We start from the raw sequence: 26,895 nt of genomic DNA, 5'->3' as shown, positions 1-26,895 counted from the left end.
TAGGCGGTGGTGGTGGTGGTAATCGTCGTGCTGAGTTGTTGCCACCATTAGTGCGGAGTTTGGTGGAAATTAAATTAAATTTTCTCCCCTCTCTCTGGCTCTCTTCTTAGTCTGCTTGTAATGGAGGACGGAAATTGGGAACAAGTGGATTAAAGTACGAATTAGAATGAGTTTGAGCAGCCCATTAACTTTTCTTCTCCGCTTTCTTTCTCTTTCCCCACTTTCTCTCTTCTTATCCCGGGTATTTAGGAAGGAAGCGAGCAGTTGAGTTATTTCGGAGAGAGGAAGAGAGGGGTGCATGTGGATGTGGGTGGGACCAGAGAGAGAGAGATCAGACCCTCCTACTTACGATGGAAAAAGAGACAGACACACACTTAATAATGGGGGGGCAAAATTGGGATAAAATTTTCCAACATTTCTTAGCAATTTTTTTCATGCAAATTTCAATTTTTTGAAAAGTCGTCCCGAGACACGCTTAATAATTTTGGAACAGGATTTTCTAAAATTTATTGGCACGTGGCAATCAGTTTTTTCAAGTACGAAAGTACAAAGCATGTCTTTTTCGTCATTATTGTAAAAAATTGAAATTTAGTAATTATTCTGATTTTGTATATAAGCATCTAATTTACATAAGGGTAAAAGAAAAACTTGGTAAGTTTGACCTTGTGGGTCGAAAGGTCAAAATAGGTCGTTTCATTACAACTTTTACTTTATACATATGTAGAGTTTACGCATTATTTAGAGTGAATCCGCTTTCTTAACTGTCCAAAAATCCCCCAATTTTCGGCATCAATGACTTAACTTCTAGACTACATGTGAGGGCTCCCGGGGTCACGATATGCATCCAGCAGTAACCCACCCACCCTTACCAAAAACTTATCAAAGACAAACAAATTTTTTCTCTGTATTTAAGCGAGAATTGCATACGAAATCGTTGTTCAGTTCAGCTCCAGACATTCTCTCTCACTCAGGACACGCCAACTCCATAATGTGAGACGCTGTGATCATGATTTTTTTTCCTGTCCGGAGGTTGGTGTAGCACAGGAAGTAGTTGGTTGGTCGGGCTTCCCGAGCGGGGGAGGAGTCGGTCGGAGGAGAAAAGAATAGGAGAGAGATCTTCTCCTTCTGCGACTAAATTTACGGTCATTAGGCAAGATTGAGGATTATCTTGGAAATTACGCCATACATTTTATACCAAAGTTGGTCTCGCACAGGGAGACACCACGTGTCACATGAGAATAATTTGAAATCAAACCCACTCCCAATTTTATACCCCCGTCCCCCCAAGAGAAGAAGACATTGTCCTGTTTTGCGCCACGTGACCACCACCACGTGTCACATGACAATAGTTTTGCATAAAACCCACTCCCAATTTTATTCCCCTCTCCCCCCAAGTTGTCCTTCTTGCCCCACGTGTCACATGACCACTGCAATTTTACCCCCCAATTTAATATCCCTAACTCTCTCTCTCTCCAAACAGAAACAGGAACACAATGTCCCGAACATTGTCCTTTTTTGCTCCTTCCGTTGAGACGAGATGATGATGATGATGATGATTCGGATGATGATTTCGGCAGCGGAGGAGGAGGAGGACGCCTGACTCGTGATGGGAGAGAGAAAGAGAAAGAAAGAAAGAAACGCATTTGGGGAATTAGCTCCCAAATCAACGACTCCAAACGACCCACTAACTGAAGGATGAGCTCAACGACCAGATTAAAGTCATCTCCACCAAAGAAGAAGAAGAAGACGACGACAATGACGATGACGACGACCAGGATTTTTACTCTATTGTCGCCTAAATTGCATCTCATAATCTACACTAATGATTAAAAATCTTCATAAAAATGGTATTACCAAACTAAAGATATGTCCGTTTTGAAACCAAAATTTCATAAAAGAGGAGGCCAAAATTGTTTCAAAATCGTGTCTTAATAAGAATCCTTTAGTAAAACGTGCATGTTTAAGAAGAGGAGAGGAGGATGAGGCAAAGTGAGACTTTTCATTAAAAAGACGCCATCCTCGCGTTCTCTCCCCATTGAATTGAACAAGGCTAATTTTGACGATTATCTACTTTAATTTGGGAGAAAGAGAAAAGAGGGATCAGAAACGTGCGACATTTCTGAAGAGAAAGAAAGGAAACTTTGTGTCTGTCCGGGAAGACCAGTGGCCGCGGAAGTGGTGCATGGGGACATTGCCATTGTAGGATAGGGGAGGCACGGGTTGATATAAGATGATGCGGACATGGAACAACCGTGGGGACACATTATCACATTATCCCCCACACCCTTCCGCGGCCACTGGGAGAGAGAGCGAGATGGAGAGAGTGATTGGGGAGTCGTAAAAAAATCCTCGACTTTCTCCGTGAAGAAGAGAAATAAATTCTTCTAAATCACTTGCACATACAATTTCGCTAAAAGCCTCGGCAAAGTGGGCATCATTCCTTCATTCGCTCCCCATCGCTCCCCCCACCACCAACCCAGCCAAACAACCACCACCACCACCGCCAAGCATGCATAATGTATGTATCATCATCATCAACAAGCATCAAGCACCAGCCAAGGATCACTCACGTCGCGGATGAGATTCAATTCGAAACGAGGTGTCAAAATAAACCGATTTTTTCTTCGGAGTGAACGAATTTCTTCTTCCGGGTCAAGAACACTTTTCGGGGATAAGAGGGGGGGGGGATTTTTTAGCAGTGTTTCGGGTGAAAGTGACCATTTGGGAGAAAGGGTTTCCTGCAGGTACATATTTTGACCTGGGAGAAATTCACGGCGCAAGAAACGACGCCCCACCGCGGTAAATACTTCATACGGCACGTAGCTGGATGGCGCATATTTCTCCCAGTTTCTTGCACCTCACATTTCTTGCTTTGCAGTGCAAGAAATGTGGGAAACCTGCAAGAAACGAGGCACTGATTTTTGTCGGATTTTTTTCTTTTGTGGATACAGGGGGGGATTTATTTGGGGGGGAGGAGGAGGCAGGGAATTTGAAATAATGGCGTGATTTTGACTGGAGGATGAGAGTTTAGAGAGTATAGTAATGCTGATGAGTGTAATTTGCCGTGCCGCGGGAGTAAGTGGTCCCCTGACCCCGATTAGCACACACGCGCTTAATCAAGATATGGAATATCATCATCCCGTCATTAATAGGACCCCCTAGACCCGCATTCCCAGCCATATCATCCCATCCCACATACGCACACACACACCAATCAAACTAATCACTTATTATGGGTACGTGCGTACGTTTAAATGGTGAGATTCGTGAGGGGAAAGATTGTTACCGTTTTGAGGGTTTTTTTTAGTTTTATGAATTTTTCGGTGTGGTTGAAATGTGAAATTTTGGGTGGAAAATTTAGGTTTTTTTGGCATGGTTTACGGTGTTACTAATTTTCTTGGAAAAGAAACAATGCACAAGATACAAGTGGTTATTATGACCTGTGACCTAGTGTCGTGACCTTTTGACCTAGCAAAGTGTCCTCCTACTTTGAAAATTAGGTGTCCACATCCGAAATATTTATTTGCAAAATTGTGCAAAAGTTTGTGAAATTACGGATTTTACAAAGTTACCAAAGACTGCGTGAATTGCCTCAGTTTGATTTTGTTAATAATTTAATACATAAATATGCACCTATTTTTCGATCTTAAAATGCAAATGAGATGCAAAATTTTTATAACACAAACACCAAATTGTTTTTTTCCTTATTAAATTTTTCATCATTTTTTATTCATCCATTTATTTTCCCTCTGCAGTCGTACTCTTTTTTTATTTCGGAGATTATTAATAATCATTTTTTTATACTTTTTGTCTTCAACTGTTTTTTTGTTTCTTTTTTCATTATTATTTTTCATCCTTTTTGTCGTATCGTGGCTTTTGTCTAATATTTTTCTGGTTCGAAAAACCAGGCACCACCACCACCACCACCACGAGCACTATTTATTACCAACGTGGTAGTAGAAGAAGAAGAAGAGACCAACAACGCGTGGCGTGTGTGTCGTAATATGTAGTCAGAAATATAACATAATAATTAATATAGTAAAATATATAACAAATAGGAAATAGTGCTAAGAATATTTTGATTCATCATAGTTAAATTCGAAATTAATTAGTATTCATTTATTTAGACCCACCACGTGGGGGGCACGTGGAGGTTGATTTTTTCAGGGGGAGTGAAAATCGTGGCGACAATGATGTCGAGCCATTGTCGACACGATTTTGCACCACGTGTGTGATTTACATATTAATTATTTGGATCAAATCCACCACGTGGTATATGTCACGTGGAGGTTGATTTCTTCACGGGGGAGTGAAAATCGTGGCGACAATGACGACAAGACAATTGCGCCATTGTCGACACGATTTTGCACGATTTACATACATATTTTTAGTGGACAGTGTAAGAAAACAATGATTTTTTTAGTCTTATAATATGTAATAGCATTTCATCATCCTATCCTTTTTTTGCCGACGTAGTGCCGCAGGGGAGGAATTGTTCCCAAATCAAAGAACAATTACGTTAGGAACATTGTCCCGAGAAGTAGTTTAGTACAACCCTTATCAATTAATTGTAATATTTAAGTGATGAATATTAACAATTAAATTTACACCACACGCACGTGACAACAATAAGAATGACGACGACTATTACTTCGATCCACTAACGCCAACCACGTGGCGTGGCCACGTGACTCATTAGCATAAAGGTGAAGGAGGGGACAAATTCATGTTATCTTTCTTTTAAGGCATACAAGGTACACAGACCAAACCACACGTGTCTTCTTATCTAACAAAACAAATGACAACGACAAAATTGTGGATAAGGTGTTGGAGAGATATCAGTTCTTTTGTGTAATATAACAGTCAGAATTAAATAAGTGGAATATTATACGATTATTTAGCATCGTGTATATTGTATTGTAAGGTATCCTAGATTCTATTTTATCCTATTTTTTAAGGGGGGAGGGGGGACTTGAACAGGAATAAATGAACGAAAAAATTATTCAACATTCAACGAAAGGAGTATATATTGCTTTGAAAAATGTGTAAAGGTTTTTTTATACAGGTTTTGAAATTCAGTCTATCGCAACATTATTGATTTTCATGTAGCGATAAGAACAATAAAAATAAGTAAGTGATAACTTAGCAATGATAAGATATACAATATCGATCGACTCCCAAATTTAAAGAAAAGTTGACCCAAAACAAAAAAAAACACGGCGAATTTTTAACATACTTATGCATGACTGCCTCACTGACTAAATCAAAAAGATAAAAAACAAACAAACAAACAAAACTTGGATAAAAGTTGCTAAACTTGATTAAAAACGTGCTACGGTTTTTTTAGATTAAGATCTAAGATTGGAATTTTTCGTATTGTTATCCCTCGAACTGGAGGAACTACCCCCGTGACCGTCCGGTTTTTTGATGGAGAGCCTAATTTTTAAATGGTTGTTGTCCGCCGGGGTGGGCGTGGGCCGGGATGACGACGATGACGAAGAAGGGGGTCCCCCGTCGATGGAGGAAGGAGGGTTTAAAATGTCTTGAGAAAGGTGCAACACGGAGACGGAGACTTTATTATTCGGCGCCGTGCTGGACGTGGTGCTGCTGCTGCTGTTGTGGTGGTGATGGTGATGCTTTTTGTCCTTCTTTTTAGACGAGGAGGACGACAATGAGGTGCCCCCACCACCTCCCCCGCCGCCACCACCACTCGCACTGCTGCTCTCCTTATCTTTGTGCTTATCCCTTTTATGCTTCTTTTCATCGCGGTGACGCTCCTTGTCTTTGTCCTTGTGCTTTTCCTTCTTCTTCTTCTTGTGTTTTTCCTCCTTCTCTTTTTTCACTTTGACACCACCGTCCATCGTCACGGGGCCGGCCGAGACGATGTTGTGGTGGTGGTGGTGAGTAGTGGGGGTGGGAGGAGGCTCTGTTTTTATGACGTGGTTGGTGGTAGTGACCGACAATGAGGCGAATGGGTCGAGGGTGGGTACTCCACTACCGCTCGTATTGAAGGAGACCGGCTCCTGCTTGATGGGAACGACGGGAGCGGGAGGGAGCGGGGGAGGTGGGTAGGGTCGAGATGAAGAAGATGACGACTTATGAAAGTTATTGTTGGTCGGTGGTGGCGGCGTGGTTGTCGGAATCGTCGTGTTGTTTAGCAAGGAGGATTGATGTGAAGGAGGAGCTTGGTCTTTAGAACTCGGTGGCACGATTGGCTTTGGGGGACGATTGTTGTAAGATTGCAGGGTTGGGATGGGATTTCGGGTTGTGGTTTGACTTTGGGCTTGACTGTTGTTCTGGGAAGAGTTGTGGGAGTGGTGCTGTTGGTTGTGGTGGGAGGAGGGGTGACGAGAAGAAGGAGGTTGAGTAGAAGAAGATAAGTACGGGTCGGGTTGTTGTTGCTTTGGTGGTGGTGGAGGAGGAGGATGGGCTGACTTGTGGGGGAAAGGATAAGCTGAAGAAGATGAGGGTGGAGGTGGAGGAGGAGCCCCCGTTCTAGAATTGGGGACGGGATTATTAGAGTTTAAGTGTGACCCGGTCCCGTGATGAGGTCGAGAAGAAGGTTGCTGTTGTTGAGGTGGAAAGCCCACTTTGCCGGGGGGAATTAGATGGTCGCTTGCGGCGAGAATGGGAGCAAACGCGTTTTTCATGTCGGCCCCACCAGCAGTGTGGTGATAGCTGCTGCTTGAAGATGTAGAGTTTGAAGAAGAATGGTGGCCGGATGGGTGGCCCTTGACGGCAGAGTTGGGATGAGCATTTGATCTCGGGTTGGAGGACGACCCGCTTCCCGGATAGTAAGGAGGAGGAGGTTGGCCTGGAGGAACGGGAGGTTTCCGGAGGTGTTGGGGTGGAGGACCACTCCCTCCGCTGGGTGGAGGAGGATGTAAGTTAGAAGAGGAGGAGTGGTGATGCTGTTGTTGTTGGGGTGGTTGGCCGTGGTGTTTTGAAGATGGTGGAAGTGAAGGATGTGGTGGAGGTGGTTGTTTGGATGATGGAGGAGGAGGTGGCCCTCCTTTCGATGATGCTTGAGCCATGTGAGGTCCTACGGGAGGAGAAAAGGTGTAAATTTGTGGTTAGAGCGCTTCTCATAAAAATAGAAGGACGTGGGTTCGTATCTCACTGCGATAGTTGTCAAAATAGGACCGAACCGAAGCGATAAGCGTTATCGGCACGGATGCGGACAAAGCTTATCGGTCATATTTTGAGAACATTAGGCTGTAGCTACTTTTTAACCCATTAACTATTCCGTAGTTAATTCATAAAGCTAAAGTAATACTCGAAACTTTAAAATTCTATTGATGAATATGAGAAGATTTTACGAATAAAATATAAATTAATAATTGTGAGATGAGATGACTCACCTGGTGGTGGTTTCTGCATTCCACGATGAGGATGTTGCACTCCGGGGGGAAGAGGTAGAGATAGCGGGCGGACGTTGCTTGACCCATGACCTCCACTACTACTACTGCCAGACAGGCTGGAAGCACCAATATTATGACCACCATGTCCCTCCCCGGGTTTCGTGACCCTTTGCCTACAACAAGAAAACAATAATATTATAATCAACCACACACTTAACACTTAACCTTGACTTATCGTCAAATTCAACACATTACGACTAATTTGTAGAGCAGGTCGTTGTCAATGTTTAAAATATGTACTCCAGATTTAGGCGGAGGAGATTTCAAGAATCCTTCAGAAAAATAGGAACTCATCGAAACTGGCTTAAAAAACTCGTCGCCATTCCATTAATCAACTCACTGACTACAAATTGTCGTCCAGAATTTTAAAATAAGTTCCCAGAGCGCAGAAATGAATTTCTTTTTACAACTTTGGTGATGATTCCTTATACGTTAAATATCTTTTTGTATATCAAAAATAATTACCTCTTTGGTGATGGTGACCTCGATCTCGACCTCTTGAGCGGATTATTACCACCACTCGTCGAGGAGGAGTTGCCTGCCGCACCCACGACACCAGCCATGTTATCTAACGACACCCTTCCAGCAGACGCCGGCGTGAGTTGCAGCGGGGGCACGGGTGGTCCTCCAGTGACAGAACCCGCCGACCCAGCCGCAGAAGAGGACACACTCCCCAAACTGTCGAGTGGCGGAAGGGGTGGCAACATCCCGGCCGCACTACCGCCAGCTGTAGCACCGGGAGGCCCACTCCCACCTTGGGCGCCCTTCATGGAGGTGAAACTCTGAATTTTCAGCTTCAAGCGGGGCGGAGCCTTGTTGTAAATGTCCAAATATTCTTTGGTCAACTCCTCCAGCTCGGTGTACGTGCACTGGTCGTCCACATACTTCCACCAGTCTTTCCCCTCCTTGGACCGCGGGATCTAAAAACGTGTCGTCAACAGATAGTGGAGTGTAGTGTTGACTCTCTTTCATTAAGACAACGAGATTAAGTCACATCGTCTCCACTAACCTGCCAGCCTGACCATTTGCAAGCCACGTGGATTGCCAGAGTGGCTACGAGCGTGGGTCGATATTGGACACACATCGTGGTCAAGTGCAGTCTGTGGGGGAGAAAATTAACAAAATTAGGATCATAATTTTGACAAAGCTGTGTTAAGTGCTGGCGGAAGTAGTGGGGACATTAAAATTGTGGGATTAGAGAAGGAGGGGCTTATCAACATGGACAAGATACGATTGTCCCCCTACTTCCGCCGCCAATACTCTATTATTTTCAGGTATGACTTACATATTCGTCGCCAGAAGATACGATACTTGACCCAGATCTTTGCTCGCTGTATGAATCAAACACAAGAAATTGTTAGCTTTTGTCAAAATAAAAATGAAATAGGAATATAAATTTAAAAAAGCAGGGTTCATTTCACGTCGCGAAATTTCCGACGTGAAATCAGATAAATAATGAAATTGGGTAAATTTACGGATATTTCTCCCACCTCGAACAAGCTGACAACACTTTATGATGTGGGTGTGGGGATGATCAACGGCCAAATCAAACCCCAGTGTTTGCAAGAGCACGTTCTCATTCATGACAAGCTCGTGGCACATGTTGGTGTATGCCTGAAAAAGGTTCGATAAGCATTATTATCGACGATAAGAATTATGTATGTATGAAATAAGTTATTAGAATCTGTGTAATGTAAATACCTCAGATTTTGGGTCGATCATTGGCTCATTTCTGAATTGGATGTAGTGCGCGACTCGAACGACGTGGTCCAGCTTGCGGGGTTGTTCTTCGACCTGATGATTAACATTTAATTAACGGTTTGAACATGGTTTAATACGAGTTTTTTTAGCGCAAACTGACCTTAGCAGCGAGAAAGATGGCCGCGATGGAGATGGTATTCCGGTGGAAATGTGTGAAGGAATGGAACATGTAGAATCTGTTCATGTACACGATGGCGGTATTGTTGCAGAGTTGATTCCTATAAAATAATGTAAATGAGAACAATTAAGGTTACTACAATTTATAGTTATTACAATACAATAAGTATTTACGCAATTCTTCACGAAGTTATTAATAACTTTGTAAAATCCGTAAAACCCGTAAACTTACAAACTTCTACAAAATAAAGAGACGACTGATCTGAACAAGTTTACAAAATTTGCAAGCAAATTTGCCTTCGAAATATAAATACAATTTTGTAAAAGTTTGTACTGTCTGTTTGTTACAGAATTTATGGGCTTTGTACTGAGGCAATTCACGCAGTCATTGGCAACTTTGTAAAATCCGTTTGTACAAAATTAGGAGACTCCTTTGATCTGAGCAAGTTTATAAAAATTTGGTAGCTAATTTTCCATCTAAATATGAGTATACCTTAGTAAAGTTTGTAAGTTTACGTATTTTACAAAGTTACCAAGAATTTGGTGAATCGCCTACTTAATAATAATAACTGTTATACGTACACTTTCAACTTTTGACCCATTTCTTGTATAAAACAAGCAGCGCCTTGTCGATAGTTGAGTTCCTTCTCGGCATCAATGCCCGCCTTTCGCGACGGCGTGTTTTCCATCCCGACCTTGTCAAAGTACCATTTCGCTGGATTATTGCGACACGTCTCGTCCTCCTCGATGACGGGAGGAGGTCCACCAGTCGACCCGCCGGCGCCACTGCTGGTGGTGGCGTTTGGATTAATAGAGGAGGGAGGTAGCAGGGTGGGAACTACGGGTCCACCACCACCGCCACGTGCCGCACCGCCGGGTGTCGAAGAGGTCATTCCACCACCACCACCGCTGCTGCTGCTGCTGCCCATTGACGACATTGTTGTTCTTGTTGAGGAGAATGGGATTCCACGACCAAGAAAATGACCTCGATGACCCCCGCCAGCACCACCACCACCTCCCCGAACTGGATGAAAACCCTACTGAAAGGTAGAAAAGAAGAACAAAATTAGTACAATTAATAGTTTTAAATGGTATAAGTACTACGATAAGTAGAAGATAAGCAGACTTACTTATTCTAAATTATGTAAATAAGCCTTATCGGTTTTGTAAAGTATCACGTATATTATCTTTGATAACTAGTACTTTTAAATTTGGATTTTTTAGAGCTATCGAAGCTGGTTGAGAAGACTTTCTCCCTGAATAAAGCTCTTTTTTAACAAGTTTGAACTTAATTTTTAACTGAATACGACTCACGCACAGTTAATTACTACCTTATCAAGATTCTAAATTACTTAAATATGGAATTATTTCAGTATATAAAATTAAATAACTGTAAAAAAATATGACTGATTTGAAATATTAAATTCTCTTCGGTATCACAGCGTAATTTTGCAGTCTTTTTAGTTTTCCTTTGGTTATAAAAACTTCTAGTTTGATTATAATGTATAAATTTGTATTTTTTTAAGTGAGCAATTAACTAATTAATTAATTAATTTTAAAGAAAGCTGTGCAAAAGAAAACCACCACACCACGCGCGGAGAGGAGTCGGCAAAATTCCCCTCCATTTCAAAAATCCCGCTGTCACTTTCTCATTCGCTTTGGTTAAGTAAAAAAATAAGTATTACGACGATATGTTCTTGGAATCGAGGTAAATAAAATTAGCGTATTTGCGTCTTATTATTATGCAAATTAACGGGAAATAGTGGAGTTTCTAAATACAGACATGCCCTACTTTAATTTTAATTAAAGTTAAAGTTAAATGGATGACGATGATGATGATAATGCGTAGTAATTTGTTGTTAAATATAACCGGACGAATTTAACAGAACGTTTAAGAGATGATGGGGGAAGGGATAAGATAAGATAAGATGTTATCTGCACATGTACGAAAGCTTGTCGTTGGTAGACTCGTGTTTAAAAACAGAAATTAATGAATCATCATGAAGGTTAAGGTCGTATAATGAATTAATTGGTAGTTGCTTGCTTAATTAAGTAATTAATTAGGGTAGATAAGATGTTATCATGTGTACATGTACGAAAGCTTGTCATTGATAGATTTTTGTTTAATAATAACAGTTGAATCGTCATGTGTCATGAAGGTTAAGGTCGTAAAATAATGATATAATTGATAATTGATTGTTTAATTGCTTAATTAATGAATGGAGAAAGTATTTTCTTACTGTTATTTGGATCATAAAGCCGAAATTTGTGTGGGTCCGTTCCGTCCAAAAGAACGACCGGGATCGCCACGAGATGAGTTTTTTGTTTTGCAGCTATTTTTGCAAATTTTGGCGAAAATTAAACCACAACGGGCGACGACGACGACGACGGTGGCGTTATTCCATCCAAAAAGGGGAGGAGTAGTAGTATTTAATCGCTGTTTAATTAATGATTAACCGAAAATTAGATTAAAACAAGCACGATTTTCACTTTTCCTATTAATTTTGATCAGAGTCTGATTTTTGACTTAATAAAACGATGTCTGGGTCGCAAAAATGAGATATTTAATTACAATTAAGATGCAAATATTGCTAAAAAACTCTCTCCGAGAGACAAAAATATGTTGTTTTGTTGACTTAATTCTTAATTTCGTCGTGTGACGAATGACGTCAAAAATAAGAACCGGTTGACATAAAAATAATTAATTGTAAGTAAATTACGACTCGTATAATTAGAAAATACCAGTAAATATAAATACCTTATCAATTATTTCAAGGATAAGTGTACACACTTGACTATTTATAAATTTCCCGGAACAATGTTTACACTTTTTATAAGGATTAAGTTTTAAAAAAGAAATTGAAAAAATGAAGAAGAAACTAAGTTTAAGTTAACTATTTAAGAGATACGTTACTTTAATTAAAACGCCAATTAAACTCGTACAAATTTCTCCTTGTCCGGCAAGTCGAAGTTTGTGAAAGTTTCCGAAATTGTAAGGAACGAACAGGTGAATTTTTTAGGGAATATTTGTTTGAAGCCTTTTTTCTACTACTTTCACCACTATCTTGACTTGACTTCGTCACATGAACGTTAGCGGATGAACGGGGACGGTTCGAGGCGGACGAGGGGAACGGCGACGTATTTCGACGTGTCGCAAATTGTGGCGACGCGCGGTGTGAACGGCCCCTTGAGAGTTGGCTGGCTATCGGCCAGGTAACTGGGTGGGTTTCTAAAGCATGGGCGACATCAAGTCGAGACGTGCTTGAAGAGCTGGGTGATCGTGGCGGAAAAAGAGATCGGACTTTCATTTTGTGTGGACTGTCAGGGCCGGCGGAATGTGAAGGGGGGCATTTGTGGGGACATTAGTATTTTAAGATGGGGGTTATGATGAGGAAGGTAGGATTTTTATTAATTTTTTGGGGGGCAGTATCACCCCATGCCCCCGCTTCCGCCGCCCCTGTCTACTTTCAGACAGCATCTGTCTAGTGACGGTGAGGCCTCCATGGTTTCTGATTGTTGTTAGAAACCCAAAGAAATTTTGGAAAAAGGGGTGTATTTTTGGAAATTGGGGGGTGGGAGATGATTTAGAAAGGGAAATTATTTGATTTTGGGGGATGAGATGAGTATTTAGTATGTTTTATGATGGGGAGATGGGGGCATTTCGGGGGTTTTGTAAAGGGGGGAGAAATTTGAATTTGGAAATTGGACATTTTATGAAAATTTGGTTTCGTATGAAATTTTTATAAAGGTTTTTTTGGGTAGGAAAGGAAATTTTGAGGGTAGGAACGAAATATGTGGGTGGCCTTTGTACGAGTTGCATGATGCCCCGGGTGGGTAACGCGGGGAGGAAGCATTTTCCGCCTCCACCAGCACAGCACAAGGCATAGCAGAGGCAGAGGTGTAGAAGAGAGAAGACTGAAGGATAGTTCTTTTTTGTACTAGTTTTTTAATTGCTGAGAGGAAATTTGCATATAAATTGATCAATTGATAAGTCCAGGTATTACTCAGGAAGTTATTACTTTGTTGGAAATGGTAAGAAAACTGGGGGGGGGGGGGAGGGAGGAGGGCGGTCATAATTATGAGTCAATTGTCTCGTGGTCTTGCAAATCCAGCAAGATCACGAGACTTTTAAATCGTACTTTGGGAGAAGTAAATTTTTTGGGTGTTATTCTTAACGCCAAATTTTGATAGTAAGTGGGTGTGGCTACTCATATTTGGTAATGGGTACTAATAATGGAGATCTCCCAGCGTTTCCTGTCCGATTTTAGTGTCAATCGATCACAAATTTGATTAGTATGAAATTTGCGAAAGATACGATCTCCCAATGGGCACGTTTGGCCGAGATATTTGCATCCAAAGAGGAGAAAACACCCAGTAAATTTGGAAAGTGTGAAATTTTTCAAGTTTAGGGCCGCTTCCTCCTCTTTTGATGCAAATATCTCTGCCAAATATGCCCATTGCATTGTTAGAAAATATATTAAAAATACATTTCACGAACGGAATCCAATTTTAATTTTGATTCAATTATTTTATTTAGGACGGTTAACCCGTCAGGTGCGACGTGAGCTTGTCCTTAACCCTGTAACAACATGGACGGGGATGAGATGATGAAGGAGGAAGAGGTCAAGATGGAGGTGGAGGCTGATGGCGAGGACGCCACCATCGGCCGGGACCCTCTGTGCAATTCGCCCCCGCCGTCGTCCTCCTCTCTGTCGCAGCCCACGACGCCAACATCTGCAACCGGACACAGGTCGAGGAAGGAGAAGCTGGTGGTGAGAAGGTAGTGGAAAATTAATTAATTGATTAATTACATGACTTAATTTTTATGTTTTGCCCAACTAAATTTGTACAGATTAGGTAACGATTAATTAATTTTGGAAGCGTTTCAGTCCACCATACAGTTTCAAATTTATGTAACAGAATTTTGTGCAAAGAATTACGATGGTGGTCGGTCAGGGAATATGGAATATTGTAGTTTAAAATTTCTGGGGAACATAAAATGTTAAGAATTAGCTTTTTTAAATACTAAACAAGCATGAGACATAATTTTGTGTATGCATTAACAAACGTGGCAGAAGTCTGTCCAGTTAAAAATCAAGATTTGATTGTACAAAATTATGGTGGCCGATCGAATATGTGTAGTTTAAAATAACCTTTTTTGTTTACTAAATAAGACTATTTTAGACAAGTTTGTCCAGTTAGAAATGTATTATTATTATTAATCAAAAATGTCTGTTTTTCAGCTTTTCCACAGAAATCGACGAGATTCAACCTAAGATCTTAAGTCATGCTGAATTCTTCGGGTCACCAACGCCCGGAAAGCGACGCACTCGACGAACCGCGTCCGCCCCGGTTGCCTCCACGTCAAAGGCACGATCTCGCGAGCACTCGCCCAGCGTGGACGGCGAGGGTAGCGACGAAGAGGACGAGAGTGACGTTGGTACGGATAGCACTGCCAGCAGCGGATTGAATGAGGGAGGCGGCGACCCGCTCACGTCGAATCCTGTGCGAAAGTATAGGCGACGAAAGGAGAAAAAGATGAAGGAAGAAGCGGCAGGTGAAGAGGAAGAAGATGAGTTTGTGGATGTTGATGATGACGTGGAAGTGGGGAAGAAAGGGAGGAAAAAGATCGGTGAGTTGTTGTCAATCATGACTCAATCTCGAACTTAATTCATTGGATATTGATTTATTTTCCATATTTATTAAGATAGAACAGGCAAATTTTGTTAAATTAACAATGAAAGTCTCCCAGCGTATGCACTCATATTTTGACGAAATTAGTGTTAATTGATGACAAACTTAATTAGTATGAAATTTGCAGAAGACATGAACTCCCAATGGGCACGTTTGGCTGAGATATTTGCATCCGAAGAGGAGAAAATGCGCAGTAAAGTTGATAAATTTTACACGTGGTCAATTTACTATGCGTTTTCACCTCTTCGGATGCAAATATCTCGGCCAAACGTGCCCATTGGGAGATAATGCATTTTTAAAGGTCCGTATTAATTAAGTTTGTGACTGATAAAAGAACTGCATGTAAATGATAATGATAACTTATCATTGATAAGCCTTATTATAATTAATATATGCATTGTGATTGTTTACTTTCCACTTTTTTCTCTTGATAAGACTAAATTTTCCAACTTTTTGGGCGTGTTGCACAAAATATTAATCCAATAATTTTCAATATTTCGAGGTTTTCATAAATATTCCGGCTTATTTTGCCAATATTTTGACGAACAATTTGCACTACAAGACATGTATTAGTTAAAACATTTCGCATAGGGAACATGAATCTATGTAAATGGTTACAGCTCTATTTAGTTATAATAATAATAAATTAAGGGTTAATTAACTTTACAAATCAAATTACAACACTAATTAAATTTGAATTTGATTATTCTTCTTAGCTGGAAAGAAATCAGGGCGGACCCGGCGTGGATCCGGATCTCAAGGAGGGCGAGGCCGTAAAACTCCCAAAACGCCATCCGACTTGGATTCGCCCGTAAAGGAGAGGAAGCGACGATCACAAACGCCACGGGAGAAAAAGGCACCGTCCTCCCCGCAGCTCAAGACTTCTCCCAAATACACTCGGCAACTGGCCAAGCTTCAACTGATGCATGCCAAGGCAGCCCTCGACAAGGCCAAGACTAGTCCGGTTGGTAGTCCGAAACAGAAAGTGAGGTTCCAGGACCCTCTGACTTCGTCGGTATCGAAGAACAGAGTCGTCACGGGGGGCAATCTCACCGCAAAAAGCAGCACCGTTGGGCCGAAACCACAAAGATCTTCGTCTTCTTCTCTGGTGAGTGTACCCCCACCAACGGCAGCAGCAGCAGTACCGCCAGCACCAGCTCCACCCCTGCCGAGACGTCTGATCCACTACAAAGTGCCAGATAAGTTTCAAAGTATAATGGATCGAAGTCAAGAGAAAAAGATTGAAGTGGACAGTTATATTGGTAAGTTTTCGGGTGTAGTTAAATATTTGGAGGATATACATATGTACCTGCTTAAACTGATTTATTCGATAAATTCATGAATGTAATGAGGGAATAGTTTGTTCAAAATTTGTGAATGAATGAATATTGAAAAAAATGTTTATGTCATATATTTGAAGAATGAATGAACGAACTATATAGTTGATGCATGAGTTATATTAGGAAATCCAGCTAATAAGGCGAAGTTGATATAAAATTAATAAAAACTGAATAAAGAAATGTAAATTTTTAATAAATGAGCAATGAATCAATAATTGTTTCCAATTTTCCAATTGAATGAATTTTGAGAATGAAGAAATATATTTGAACTGATATGATTTCTAGTTCGCAAACTAATTTTGAAATTTGATTCTTACAGAGTCTCTAATTAAAACCCGTTCGGAACTGGCCGCTCAATTGGAGGCCGTACAGTCTTCCACTAACAAATACAAATCCTCATGTAAAAAGATACCCGAGCTCCTCGCTCCACCACCACCACCAGCCGCGGCGTCATCCCCCTTCACGCCCCCACAACCACCTTCGCAGCAGGTGGTGGCTCTCTCCACCGAGGTGAGTCGCCCTTACCTGGAAGACAGCGACGACGACAAGGTCGTCTCCTTCCCCAAGGAACAACACGAGCTTAACTACGCGCACGGCTACAACGTCCTGAGCGAACTGATGTCTTCCTACACACGAGAAGACGATGGGGATGAACAACAATCCATCCTACGACGATCAGTCGGATCATCATCCAATCTGTCTTTCACTATGCCGGACGTTTGTCGCGAAACGGTCGCCCAGTTGAGCTCGCTCGTGGCCAAGTGCAGCGTCAAGTCTAAAAGAAAAGAAAAGCCGCCACGCGACGCGGATAAGGATGACGGTTCGACAAGCGATTGCTCGTCGGAGGAAGATTATTCGCCCTTCTTTCAGCCGACGTATCCTGAATCAAGCTCCATCCCGAAGATGGAGTCGTACATAAGGAAAGTCCTCCGGAAGTCGAGCCGAACTCAGGAGATCAGTCATCTCCACGCATCTCCCCGGCAGGAGGGTGAGTTCAACCCGAATTTTGTGATGGGGTCGTACATCGGGCCGGACGAGGAGACCGGGCGCCGGCCTCGGGTTACTGCGCAGGAGTTGGAAACGTTTAAGGAATTGATGGAGCCTTCGGATACGTTCATGTTGTACGACGACGAGCAGGAGATGATTAATCTGTGGTGTGAGTTGATGCGGGATGAACTGAGAGCGATCAAGGAGGAGAGGGAGATGAAGGGGGAATTGGAGGATTTGTTGATGGACGCGGCGGAGGGAGCAGAAGGGAAGAAAATTGTCGACGCGTATCCAATCTTTGTGAAGCCGGAGCACAAGCATTGCTTTCTCGAGGGGAGTTTAATGTCGCAGGAGGCGTTTATCAAGCATGTTACGGTACGTTGGTTAAAATACTTTGTCGAAATGGGTAGTATTTTGAGCTCCGTTGTTGCAAGGGGGTTGGATTTCTAAGGTTATTTCAGCAACGTAAAGATTAAAATCTACGTGGAGAATGGAGCAGTCATATGAAAATACAAATTTTGTGAAGAAGTTAACTCTTTATCGCAGTCAAAATACTGCACTTTCAAAATATAGCGAAGCAATTCATGCAGGCATTGGTAACATTGTAAAATCCGTAAGTACTGTAGGCTCACAAACTTTTACACATTTTTAGTCATATTTTGAAGGAAAATTAGCTTTCAAATTTGTGTAAACTTGCAAATCAGATCAAGGGTGTGTTCTTATTCTATATTGAAGTAAAACTTAGGGATTTTACAAGTTTCCAATGACTGCGGGAATTGCTTCAGTGCTGACATCGACAGCGATGAAAAGTTAATTTCTTCGCAAACCCTGTATTTTTGTATGACTGCACGTAGATTGTCGTCTTTTTGTGGGTGTAACACCCCAGGAAATCCAAACGCTGTGAATAACAGAGCTAAAAAGTGCTCTGTTTTATGCATTTTGGTCACTTCTGATGAATAAATATGTTGACTATTATTATTGTAACATGAGTTTGGGTTGACTACATTTATGTATTTCCTTATGTTTATAGAAGGGGAAAGAAAACCAGAGGAAAGAATTGGCCACGCGACGTCTCCGTAGTGGAAAAACGGTCCCATTGAAAAAGATTTATATCCCTGAATGGAAAAAGAAAGTGGCGGCGCCGCCAGCAACTTCAGGATTAAGCAATAATCGTAGCGAAGAATCAGGCAAAAAGGCTGCCCCATCAGCACCAGCAGCAGCCGCTTCTTCAGCCTCTGCTCTGTCCACAGCAACGTGTGGACCTGCGGGACGACTTATGACTGTTGGAGGGCGACGAATTCGTATCCCTATCCGCCGCACCAAGAAGATTCCCGCCGCCGCGACGTTGCCCATGATTAAGCCCGACTGCTTGACTCCATCCTCTCCGCTGAAAGTGTTGAAGGGGATGTCGCCACCCTCCTCCAGGATGATGCTGCGAGATGGGACGGAAGTGAGTCCAGCGACGAGCAGCAGCAACAGCAGCAGTCCTGGCGGATCGGGGAGTGATTCCATGTGTCAGGTAGAAATCCCGGCAACGCTGCGTGGAGGGACGGCTCGCTCCGTGGGGATGGAGGACAATACGACGACAGGAAGTCCGCCGAAGGCTGGTGAGTGAGAGATTAACATTAAAAACTATTATTTAAGGGGACGTAGTAAGGTAGGGAGGCCTTGTCCTTTGTTTCTTCTTCCTAGCTGTAAAAGGTTAGTGGCGGAGGAGCAGGGCAGTGATTTTTGAGGAGAGCAAAGGTTTTTTGAGGCAAAAGTGCGGCTTCTTACATAACTTTTTAATCAAAATGTATTATATTTACTAAAATTGTAATTCCGATTACTAGAATTGTAACACCGATTACTTACCATTCTTACCTGTTAGTGCATGTCCGGGCGTATTTATCTCCATAACTTCGGGCATTTACTAAGTAATTGCTGCTATGATAGTACATAAAATGCACCCTCCGTTACACAAATCATTAATAATTAATGTAAGAATCGTCATCAAAAGCAGCACATTTTAAATCATTTCTCGCCTCTGGGAATTTGGGAATGTACTTTAAAATTCTGAATGACGAATTTATTAATCGAATGGCGCCGAGTTGTTTGAGTCAGTTTCGATGAGTTCTAATTTTTTGAAAGCTTCTTAAACTTGAGATCTAAAAATGTTGAAATATTGAAAAATTGATAACGACTTGCTCATCAAATTTGTCGTCCAGAATTTTAAAATACATTCCCAGGGAGGAGAAATGATTAAAACTGTAATGATTTTGACGATTAGTCTACGTTAACCATTAAATGGACAATTATTAACTCTTGGTGTTGTTCTGCTAGATGAGTATTCACAACGGGTTGAAGCCTCCCTGCGCCGACTTGAGGCCGGGACTGCCTTTTCTCGAGAGGATGTCGACATCTCATACATCGACCAAGGTTGGTCTTCACCTCCAACCTCGGTCGCATCGTCGTCATCATCTACATCACGGTGTCGAACTCAGCCGTTGGGAGGAGCACGTGGAATGCTCGGGAGCAACCAAAGTTACGGTCCCGCGTCTCCATCCACCAGTGCGTGGGCCGCTTCGATCTCAACCGTGCTCACTCCACCACCACAGTCTTCGTCTTCTGACGGCGGAATTTTCAACTTTTCTGGAATAGCCACTGGATTCAGTGGTGATCAGGCGACTGGTGAGTTGATTTGCATGTAAAATGCTTAGAAGATTTAATAATGGTATCATTCTAGAGTGAAAAAGCACATGGTAAATTTTGAAAATAATAACTTTTTTTTTGTTCCGATAAAGACTAAAATAAGGGTACAATGATTTTTGTTTAATGTTACATAGAGGCAATTCACGTAAACCTTCGTAACTCCGTAACCTGATCTTCATAAAGTTACGACGATCAGGTTACGAATGAAATAAATGCATTTTATCTTCGTAAGGTTTTGTAAGTTCGTAAGCTAAAATTGCTTACTCACTAATAAATTGATGTTCCTGAGTTTGCGTGATTACGGGTTTACGAAGGTTGGCGTGAATTGCCTCATAGTTTCAAATAACATCATTTTCTCCTCATTCTGAGCGAAAAATAGTGACCGCAAATGTGCGAAAAATGTATACTTTTACTGAGAATTTTATACAAGATCCCAATTTTTCATGCTTTTTTCTGACATTGTTGTTATACAAATAATTGTTGCACCATTATTTTTGTGGAACAGAAAAGTTGTTGATTTTGGGAGCTTCTCTACTATTGTTAAATATTCTAAGATAAAATGTTGATGTAGTAATTTAATTAGATATTATTAACCCACCAATTGAACACTCAATTGGTGCAATTACTCAACAATTTGATAGCTTGGAGTATTAGTATTTACACTAATTTATAAGTTGGCTGGTTAAATCTTAATCAATTGTTTAAACCTAAACTTAAGTATTAGTTGTTTGTCATGAAAATGGGCTAGTCTGCTTAGCAAACGGCGTTTTGTAATCACTGGTTCTAGTAAATGAGTATAATGAAGCATTATTATCATTATTTCAGACGGTCTGCCCTCCACCCCACCAAACATGATGAGCAGCGGTGGTGCTGGCGGCGGTGGTTATCTTCCTGGTCCGAGTTCCTCCTCCTCTTTGTACTTCAAGCCCATCCAGACCTACCCATTTGGCTCGAACTCTCAGCAAGGGCATGTTTTTGACAACTACTTGCGCAGGAACCCGGCCACTATGCAGTATCAATTGGGAGGCAGTCCACTCTCGTCGCCGTACAACGGCGGGAGTAATGCTAACTTGAGGAGTGGACCATTCAGCGGTGCTATGATGAGCGGCATAAACAGTCCGATGATCGGGACATGCAGTCCAATGGATTCGACTAAGGTGGGTTGAAAAGAAGGTTAAATTAAGCATTTTACGGGTTACAATGTGGTATTTAATGTCAAATAGGAAGCATTTAAGTTAAGATTTGTGACGAATACGATGCAAAATTAGTGTCAGATATCATGCAAAATTTATGACGAATTTGTAAGCTGAAGTCAGAAGCGTATTTCGTGTCAAATAGTAAGCAGTTGCAGTACAAATTTATAAATATCATGAAAATTAGTGTCAAATATCATGCAAAATTTAGGGCGAATGTGTATTAAGCTGAAGTCAGAAGTGTGTAAGCTACAAGTCTGGTTGAATGTGTGCATGCAGACTGGCTGAGCAGCGGCGTTAGCACCACTGCCTGTGATGTGATGCCTCATGCTCACAAACCAACTTGTGGCTCATGCTATGCACAACCAACCAACGCACTTAACTCAACGTTGAGCTCGGTGTGACTGTTTTTTACTGTCATTTTATTTATTTATTTTTTAATTTTACAATTGTACACACCATTGTTTGAGCAGGAAGTATGTCAGTTCGTCAAGCCGGGTCATTTGCATGAGGGGTTTAGCTTGTTTCATATTATGCAATCTAAATACATGGCTATATTCTCTGAATTATTTTGCAGACTCGGTACTCACGGCTGCGACACGCCACACTCTGCCCACCCTTCGATAACAACAATTGTTCCTACAACTTCCACAATTGTACATACCCCAGAGCTCCGAACTCTCGCTTTTGTATTCATCACGTCGACGAGGGAGCCACTGTGAATTTTGAACGGTGCATTTATGTGAAGGGGACTCGAGAATGTGGCGCTTTCGTGCCCCGGTCAAGTTCGCAGGGCTTGTAAGTTGCTTAATTGTATGGATGGGGATTAAGGTTAAGAGGTGGTTATACTGTAATTTGGTTTGTAATCGTTGCAGATTTTGCGACCCGCACAGCCTCGCGATTGCAAATGCACATATGAAAAAGACTCGCCCTGTGAAAACCATGGACAAGACGGAGGGGCTGTTGAAGCACTTGCGCTGTAATTTGGACCGATCTGAGGGGAAAATTATGGAACGTGAGTGATTTTCGAGCATACGTTCACATTCATTTATTCAATACACAATGAATAAATTCATCATTCATTATTCAGTAAATTCATGAATAATGAGTGAGTACTTTTTTCCATATTTTTTTGAATGAACGAATATTTGTAGATTTCATATCCATTAAGAATTAGACCAATTTGAGATAAAAATGCATACGTATTTATTTTCAAATTTTCAATAAACGAATAATTAATAAATAGTTGTTTCCAATTTTAAAAATGAATGAATATTGAATGAAGAAATACTTTTTATAGCTATATTTGCAATGTGTATGAGTAATAATAATAACTGGGTTTTTTATTGTGTGCTTATAGCAGATGGCCATGGAAGCTACTCCGTCCGCAAGGACTTCATTGAGGATGAGTTTGATACGTTGAACAACTCGTCGGACACGGACGAGAGTGACGACGAGTCGAGTGTGGAACGGATGTGTAAAGCGCAGCGGGGCGATGACGACTCCGACGTGGATGACACCGATCCAAACGTGCCAGATTATGGAGCCCTCAAGTAAGTTGGGATTGTTGAAGGGTAACGTAGGGCTGGATGAATAATGGCCAAAAGTAGCACATTTTTAATTATTTTTCTGCTCTGGGAATTTATTATAAATTTCTGGACATATTTGTAGAGCAGGGAGTTACCATTTTTTAAAGAAATATACACTCGAGATTTTCACACTTTTTGAAGGAGGAGATTTCAAGTTTAAGAAGCCTTCAGAAATATTGGAACTCTTCGAATCTGGCTTTAAAAACTCACCGTCATTCCATTAATCATCTTACTAACTACAAATTTGTCGTCCAGAATTTTAAAATAAATTCCCAGAGGCGAGAAATTATTAAAAATGTGCTGATTTTAGTGATGCACTCCTACGTAAATTACTTACTACATAAATTCTGTGCGGTCGCTTTAATGTTACACCTTTACAGGAATGCGGGTCACTTTACGGTCGAAGAGTGTGTCAAGATGTCTCAAAGAGCGCTTGAGGAGCAGCGAAAATGCATGTTACAGGAGATGGAGCTCGTCAAGCGGAAATTCTCCTTGGGCTATCGACAATACCAGCAAGGGATTCAAGCCCTGCGCTCGAAACGAGTCAACTTTACGACGGACCCAAAGTTCCTATCGACCAACATGTCCGGCCTGACGCCACAACAAATCCAACGCGAAGTTAAAGTCCACAACGAGACGACCGCTATGATGTCGCATCGGCGCATTTCAGGGCAGCGGTGTCTCCTTCGGCATGAAGTGCTGCGGCGGAGACAAGCCATTTTTGAAGCGGCCCGCCCACCAGGCCCGGCTTCTGCGGGGATTGAGTTCTCTCGGTGGCCAATACATCCGGCCGAGACGAAAGAGGAGATTCATCTCCGTCTCCGCCGCGCGAAGAAGGGGAAACCCGTCCTCTGCTCGTTTGGAAGTGGGCATGAAAAGTGTGGCGAAAAGGCGGTCCAGCTGGCGCGATTTTGTTGGAAGCATATCGCGATGGTGGGTTATCACATTATTTTCAGTTTATTATCAGTGTTTCGGGTCGAAGTAAATACTTGTAAGAAATAACGGGAAGAAAGTGCTGCTGCCCGCCGGTATATTTCATGGGGCGCGTGGCTACTGTTCATCCAGTATTATTAGTCGCAAAAAATTCTGGAAGGTTACCTGGCAGATTATTTATTTTTCAATTAGCAACCAAATAACCTCTCAGAAAATTTTCCAAGAAATTGCGACTAATAATACTGGATGAACAGTAGTTGGCGTCATACCTATTCAAAAATTTAGTTTTCATTCAATTGTCAGTCATCCCAATTTCTGACTCAAGATTTTCATTCACATTCAGTTATTTTCGTTAAAATTTATTTCATTTCACTTCATCTGACTTCATTCCTGACTTCGCCCCATGTATTAAGCATAGGATGAAAAATGAAATTAGTGAGAAATCCTTTCATTCACAGTCATTCATCTGAAATGACGGAATCCTTCACTCATTTTCACTCAAGTCACAGGAAATTCATTTTCATTCACTATCATAATCACTCAAATGAATGAAAGTGAACAGGTATGGTTGGTGCTTATTTTTTTGCAATTTGTTGCATCTCGCATTTCTTGCGTGGCTTGCTTTGCAGTGCAAGAAATGTAGCAAACAAATGAAACACTGCGTGTGCACCATAAATTTATACCGTTTTTTTTGCTTATCACAGGATAAGTCGCAGCATCTCTTTACCACTTGTGGATTCCGTCTCGGTCCCGACACTGACGACGTGTGCACGACACCCGTGTTCTCTGAAATCGAGAAGTTTGGTTGTCCCCTACACGCACTGCCGATACCGTTGAAGGACCCGCCAGAAAGTCAGAACAAGAAGGCGAAGGTCGAGGAGGAGATTGACAAGTTGATGGAGGAGCCGGGAATGGATTCGAGTGGGGATGAGGAGGAGGAAGACGAGTCGAGTGGAGGAGGTGGCGATGGGGGCGAAGAGGACGGTGCTGATCGGCATGATGAGGTAAAGGAAATGGTGTACACTGTTTAAAATGTGTAGAGGGAGATAGATACTTCGAATTGGTAATAATTTCCTGGTAGTAGTTTGGTAAAGTTTTCATTAACACAACATTACTAAACCGGTGGTGCTCTTAATTACCGTGCTGGTAGAGTCATACATATATGTACTTCGCACTGGTATTGATTTGGTAATAACTAACTTCCTACTGGATTGGTAGTAGTTTGTTTCTGAGTGGTAAGTTTTTCAATACGACAACATTACTAAACGGTATTGTCTGTTATTACTAGTGCCGGTAGAGTCATGCTCTATACTGGTATTGGTTTGATAATAAATAACTTATTACTGGATTGGTGGTAGTTTGTTTAGGAGTGATAAACTTTTCAATACTACAACATTACCAAAAGGCAATATATGACTACCGGTAGAGTCATGCATATATGAACTCCGCATGGTATTGATTTGGTAATAACTAATTGATGGTAGTTTGTTTCTGAGTAATAAACTTTTCAATACCACAACATTTCTAAACGGTAGTGCCCACTATTACCGTGCCGTTAGAGTCATACTCGTATATGTACTCTAGTCAGTAATGATTTACTACCAGTGTAACAAACGGCATGATGAAGGAGGCAATATTAAATACTGATGATTGTTTTTGTTTGTGGCGCAGTCCATGGTACGTGAGATGGAGCATTTGGTGGGAGACGAGCTCGTGGACGCTGACCACTTCAAGGAGACGCTGGCCTCCATCTATGCCCGCGGCATGTACGAGACGGACTCCGAGGAGAGTGAAGATACCGAAGAGGAAGATGAGAACGGCGGTGGCGGAGGAGGAGGTCAGCAGCAAGACGGTGGTGGCGGTGATGCTGGCGGCGGCGGTGCTGGTGGAATGGAGTTGTAGTCAGTTACACCAGTCATCCACTATAAGATACTCAATTATAATGACCATTCACTAAATTACCATTAGCTTTATGAACCAAATTACAGTTATTTTGATACATACAGAACAGAGAGATGTCTTCTTATGGCTAAGATATTTAGGATAGAAATGAATCTCATCTAACTCCATTGTGTGTGAACATGTTCTTTGTGTTGTGAACATGTCCTATGTATTTATTGTTCTTCCATTCTTGCTACTCTTATTGTTTATCAATCTATATATGTAAATGACACGTGGTATATACATTTGTACGTATGATACACGTGTCATCTTTATGAATCTCATTATACTTTTCAAACTCTGAAGTGTATTCAGTTTCTACTTTTTTTTTATACTTATCACTGTTCTGAACATGTTCTTCTACATATATTAATTGTTCTTCTTTATACCATTCTGATTGTTGTCAAACTATATAAATGATATGCTGTACTGTACATGCATTTGTACGTTGTATGATACACGTGCTGTGTACTACGCGTACACGTGCTCCTTCCTATGAAACTATGTCTTTCTTTCCGTCTTCTAAATTTCTATTACGAATTAAGCCATATATTTATTATACTTTTTGATATTTATGAAGAATTAGTTAATTTAAGCGTTGTGAAATCCAGATTATTTGTCTAAATAAAGAATAGTAAAAAGAAAGTTGATAAATATCGTGGTCTTTATTATTACATGTTGAATGTGAATCTCTCATTATAAGTTAAGTTAGTTATATTTAGTACAGTAAATATGTAATTGTAGATAATATACTCTCTTTTTTTGCATTACAACGAGGAACAATTGGGTCATTAAGGGTTAGTAATTCGGGAGGATACTAAATTACTTGTCGGAATATAATACGTGGTGGTGGTGGTGCTGAGGTAGACGAAGGGGTCGATGCAGCAGAAGGGAACTTATCAGGTAAGATGAATGAGTAACATTATGCCTGATGTGACATAATAAAGGGTTGGTTAGCCTCTAATAAATTAATAAGAGTTGGATAAACGTAGGGCATTCTGTGTTATCTGATATTTTTGTTGGCCTGCATTTCCTACATGTTCAAAAAATAAGCTTGGTTAGAGAACAGCCAATAAGGTGAGATAGCACACATTGCACCAGTGAATTATGTGTTATCTCATTATTTGGCCTGTATATTTCCAAAATATGGTTAGAGGAGAACACCCAATAAAATGAGATACCACATACTTTGGGAAATAACTTGATTAAATGTAACGTAAGTGTAAAT

At 41.3% G+C, this 26,895-nt stretch overlaps 2 protein-coding genes across 6 annotated transcripts; one reads left to right on the top strand and one right to left on the bottom strand.

Moving 5' to 3' along the window:
• Window positions 1-3,760: 3,760 nt before the first annotated feature.
• On the bottom strand, window positions 3,761-12,198 carry LOC110861840 (cyclin-T1). Of its 2 annotated transcripts, XM_022110980.2 has the most exons (11): window positions 12,058-12,198; window positions 11,540-11,736; window positions 9,882-10,339; window positions 9,283-9,400; window positions 9,123-9,215; window positions 8,912-9,035; window positions 8,707-8,752; window positions 8,431-8,521; window positions 7,887-8,341; window positions 7,362-7,534; window positions 3,819-7,042 (listed from the first exon to the last, which is right to left on the bottom strand). In XM_022110980.2, the coding sequence occupies exons 3-11, from the start codon at window positions 10,235-10,237 to the stop codon at window positions 5,349-5,351; spliced, it is 3,150 nt and encodes a 1,049-aa protein (XP_021966672.1). In that variant the 5' UTR covers window positions 10,238-10,339; window positions 11,540-11,736; window positions 12,058-12,198; the 3' UTR covers window positions 3,819-5,348. The 2 variants fall into 2 exon arrangements, with proteins under 2 accessions (XP_021966673.1, XP_021966672.1); XM_022110981.2 differs by lacking the exons at window positions 11,540-11,736; window positions 12,058-12,198 and adding an exon at window positions 10,430-11,046 and having other exon boundaries at window positions 3,761-7,042.
• Window positions 12,172-26,440, top strand: LOC110861839 (serine/arginine repetitive matrix protein 2). Of its 4 annotated transcripts, none has more exons than XM_022110978.2 (14): window positions 12,172-12,306; window positions 13,837-14,079; window positions 14,543-14,931; window positions 15,710-16,255; window positions 16,653-17,695; window positions 18,351-18,927; window positions 19,643-19,990; window positions 20,837-21,168; window positions 21,782-22,002; window positions 22,080-22,219; window positions 22,565-22,757; window positions 23,174-23,726; window positions 24,431-24,730; window positions 25,398-26,440. In XM_022110978.2, the coding sequence occupies exons 2-14, from the start codon at window positions 13,889-13,891 to the stop codon at window positions 25,626-25,628; spliced, it is 5,064 nt and encodes a 1,687-aa protein (XP_021966670.1). In that variant the 5' UTR covers window positions 12,172-12,306; window positions 13,837-13,888; the 3' UTR covers window positions 25,629-26,440. The 4 variants fall into 4 exon arrangements, with proteins under 4 accessions (XP_021966670.1, XP_035700906.1, XP_021966669.1 ...); XM_035845013.1 differs by lacking the exon at window positions 12,172-12,306 and adding an exon at window positions 13,179-13,331 and having other exon boundaries at window positions 22,568-22,757; XM_022110977.2 differs by lacking the exon at window positions 12,172-12,306 and adding an exon at window positions 13,180-13,331.
• Window positions 26,441-26,895: the final 455 nt, after the last annotated feature.

Source organism: Folsomia candida, unplaced genomic scaffold, assembly GCF_002217175.1.
Source record: "Folsomia candida strain VU population unplaced genomic scaffold, ASM221717v1 Fcan01_Sc045, whole genome shotgun sequence".
Classification (NCBI taxonomy): Eukaryota; Metazoa; Arthropoda; class Collembola; order Entomobryomorpha; family Isotomidae; genus Folsomia; species Folsomia candida.
Note: the sequence above shows the minus strand (reverse complement) of the source record. Positions and strands in the feature narration are given on the sequence as shown.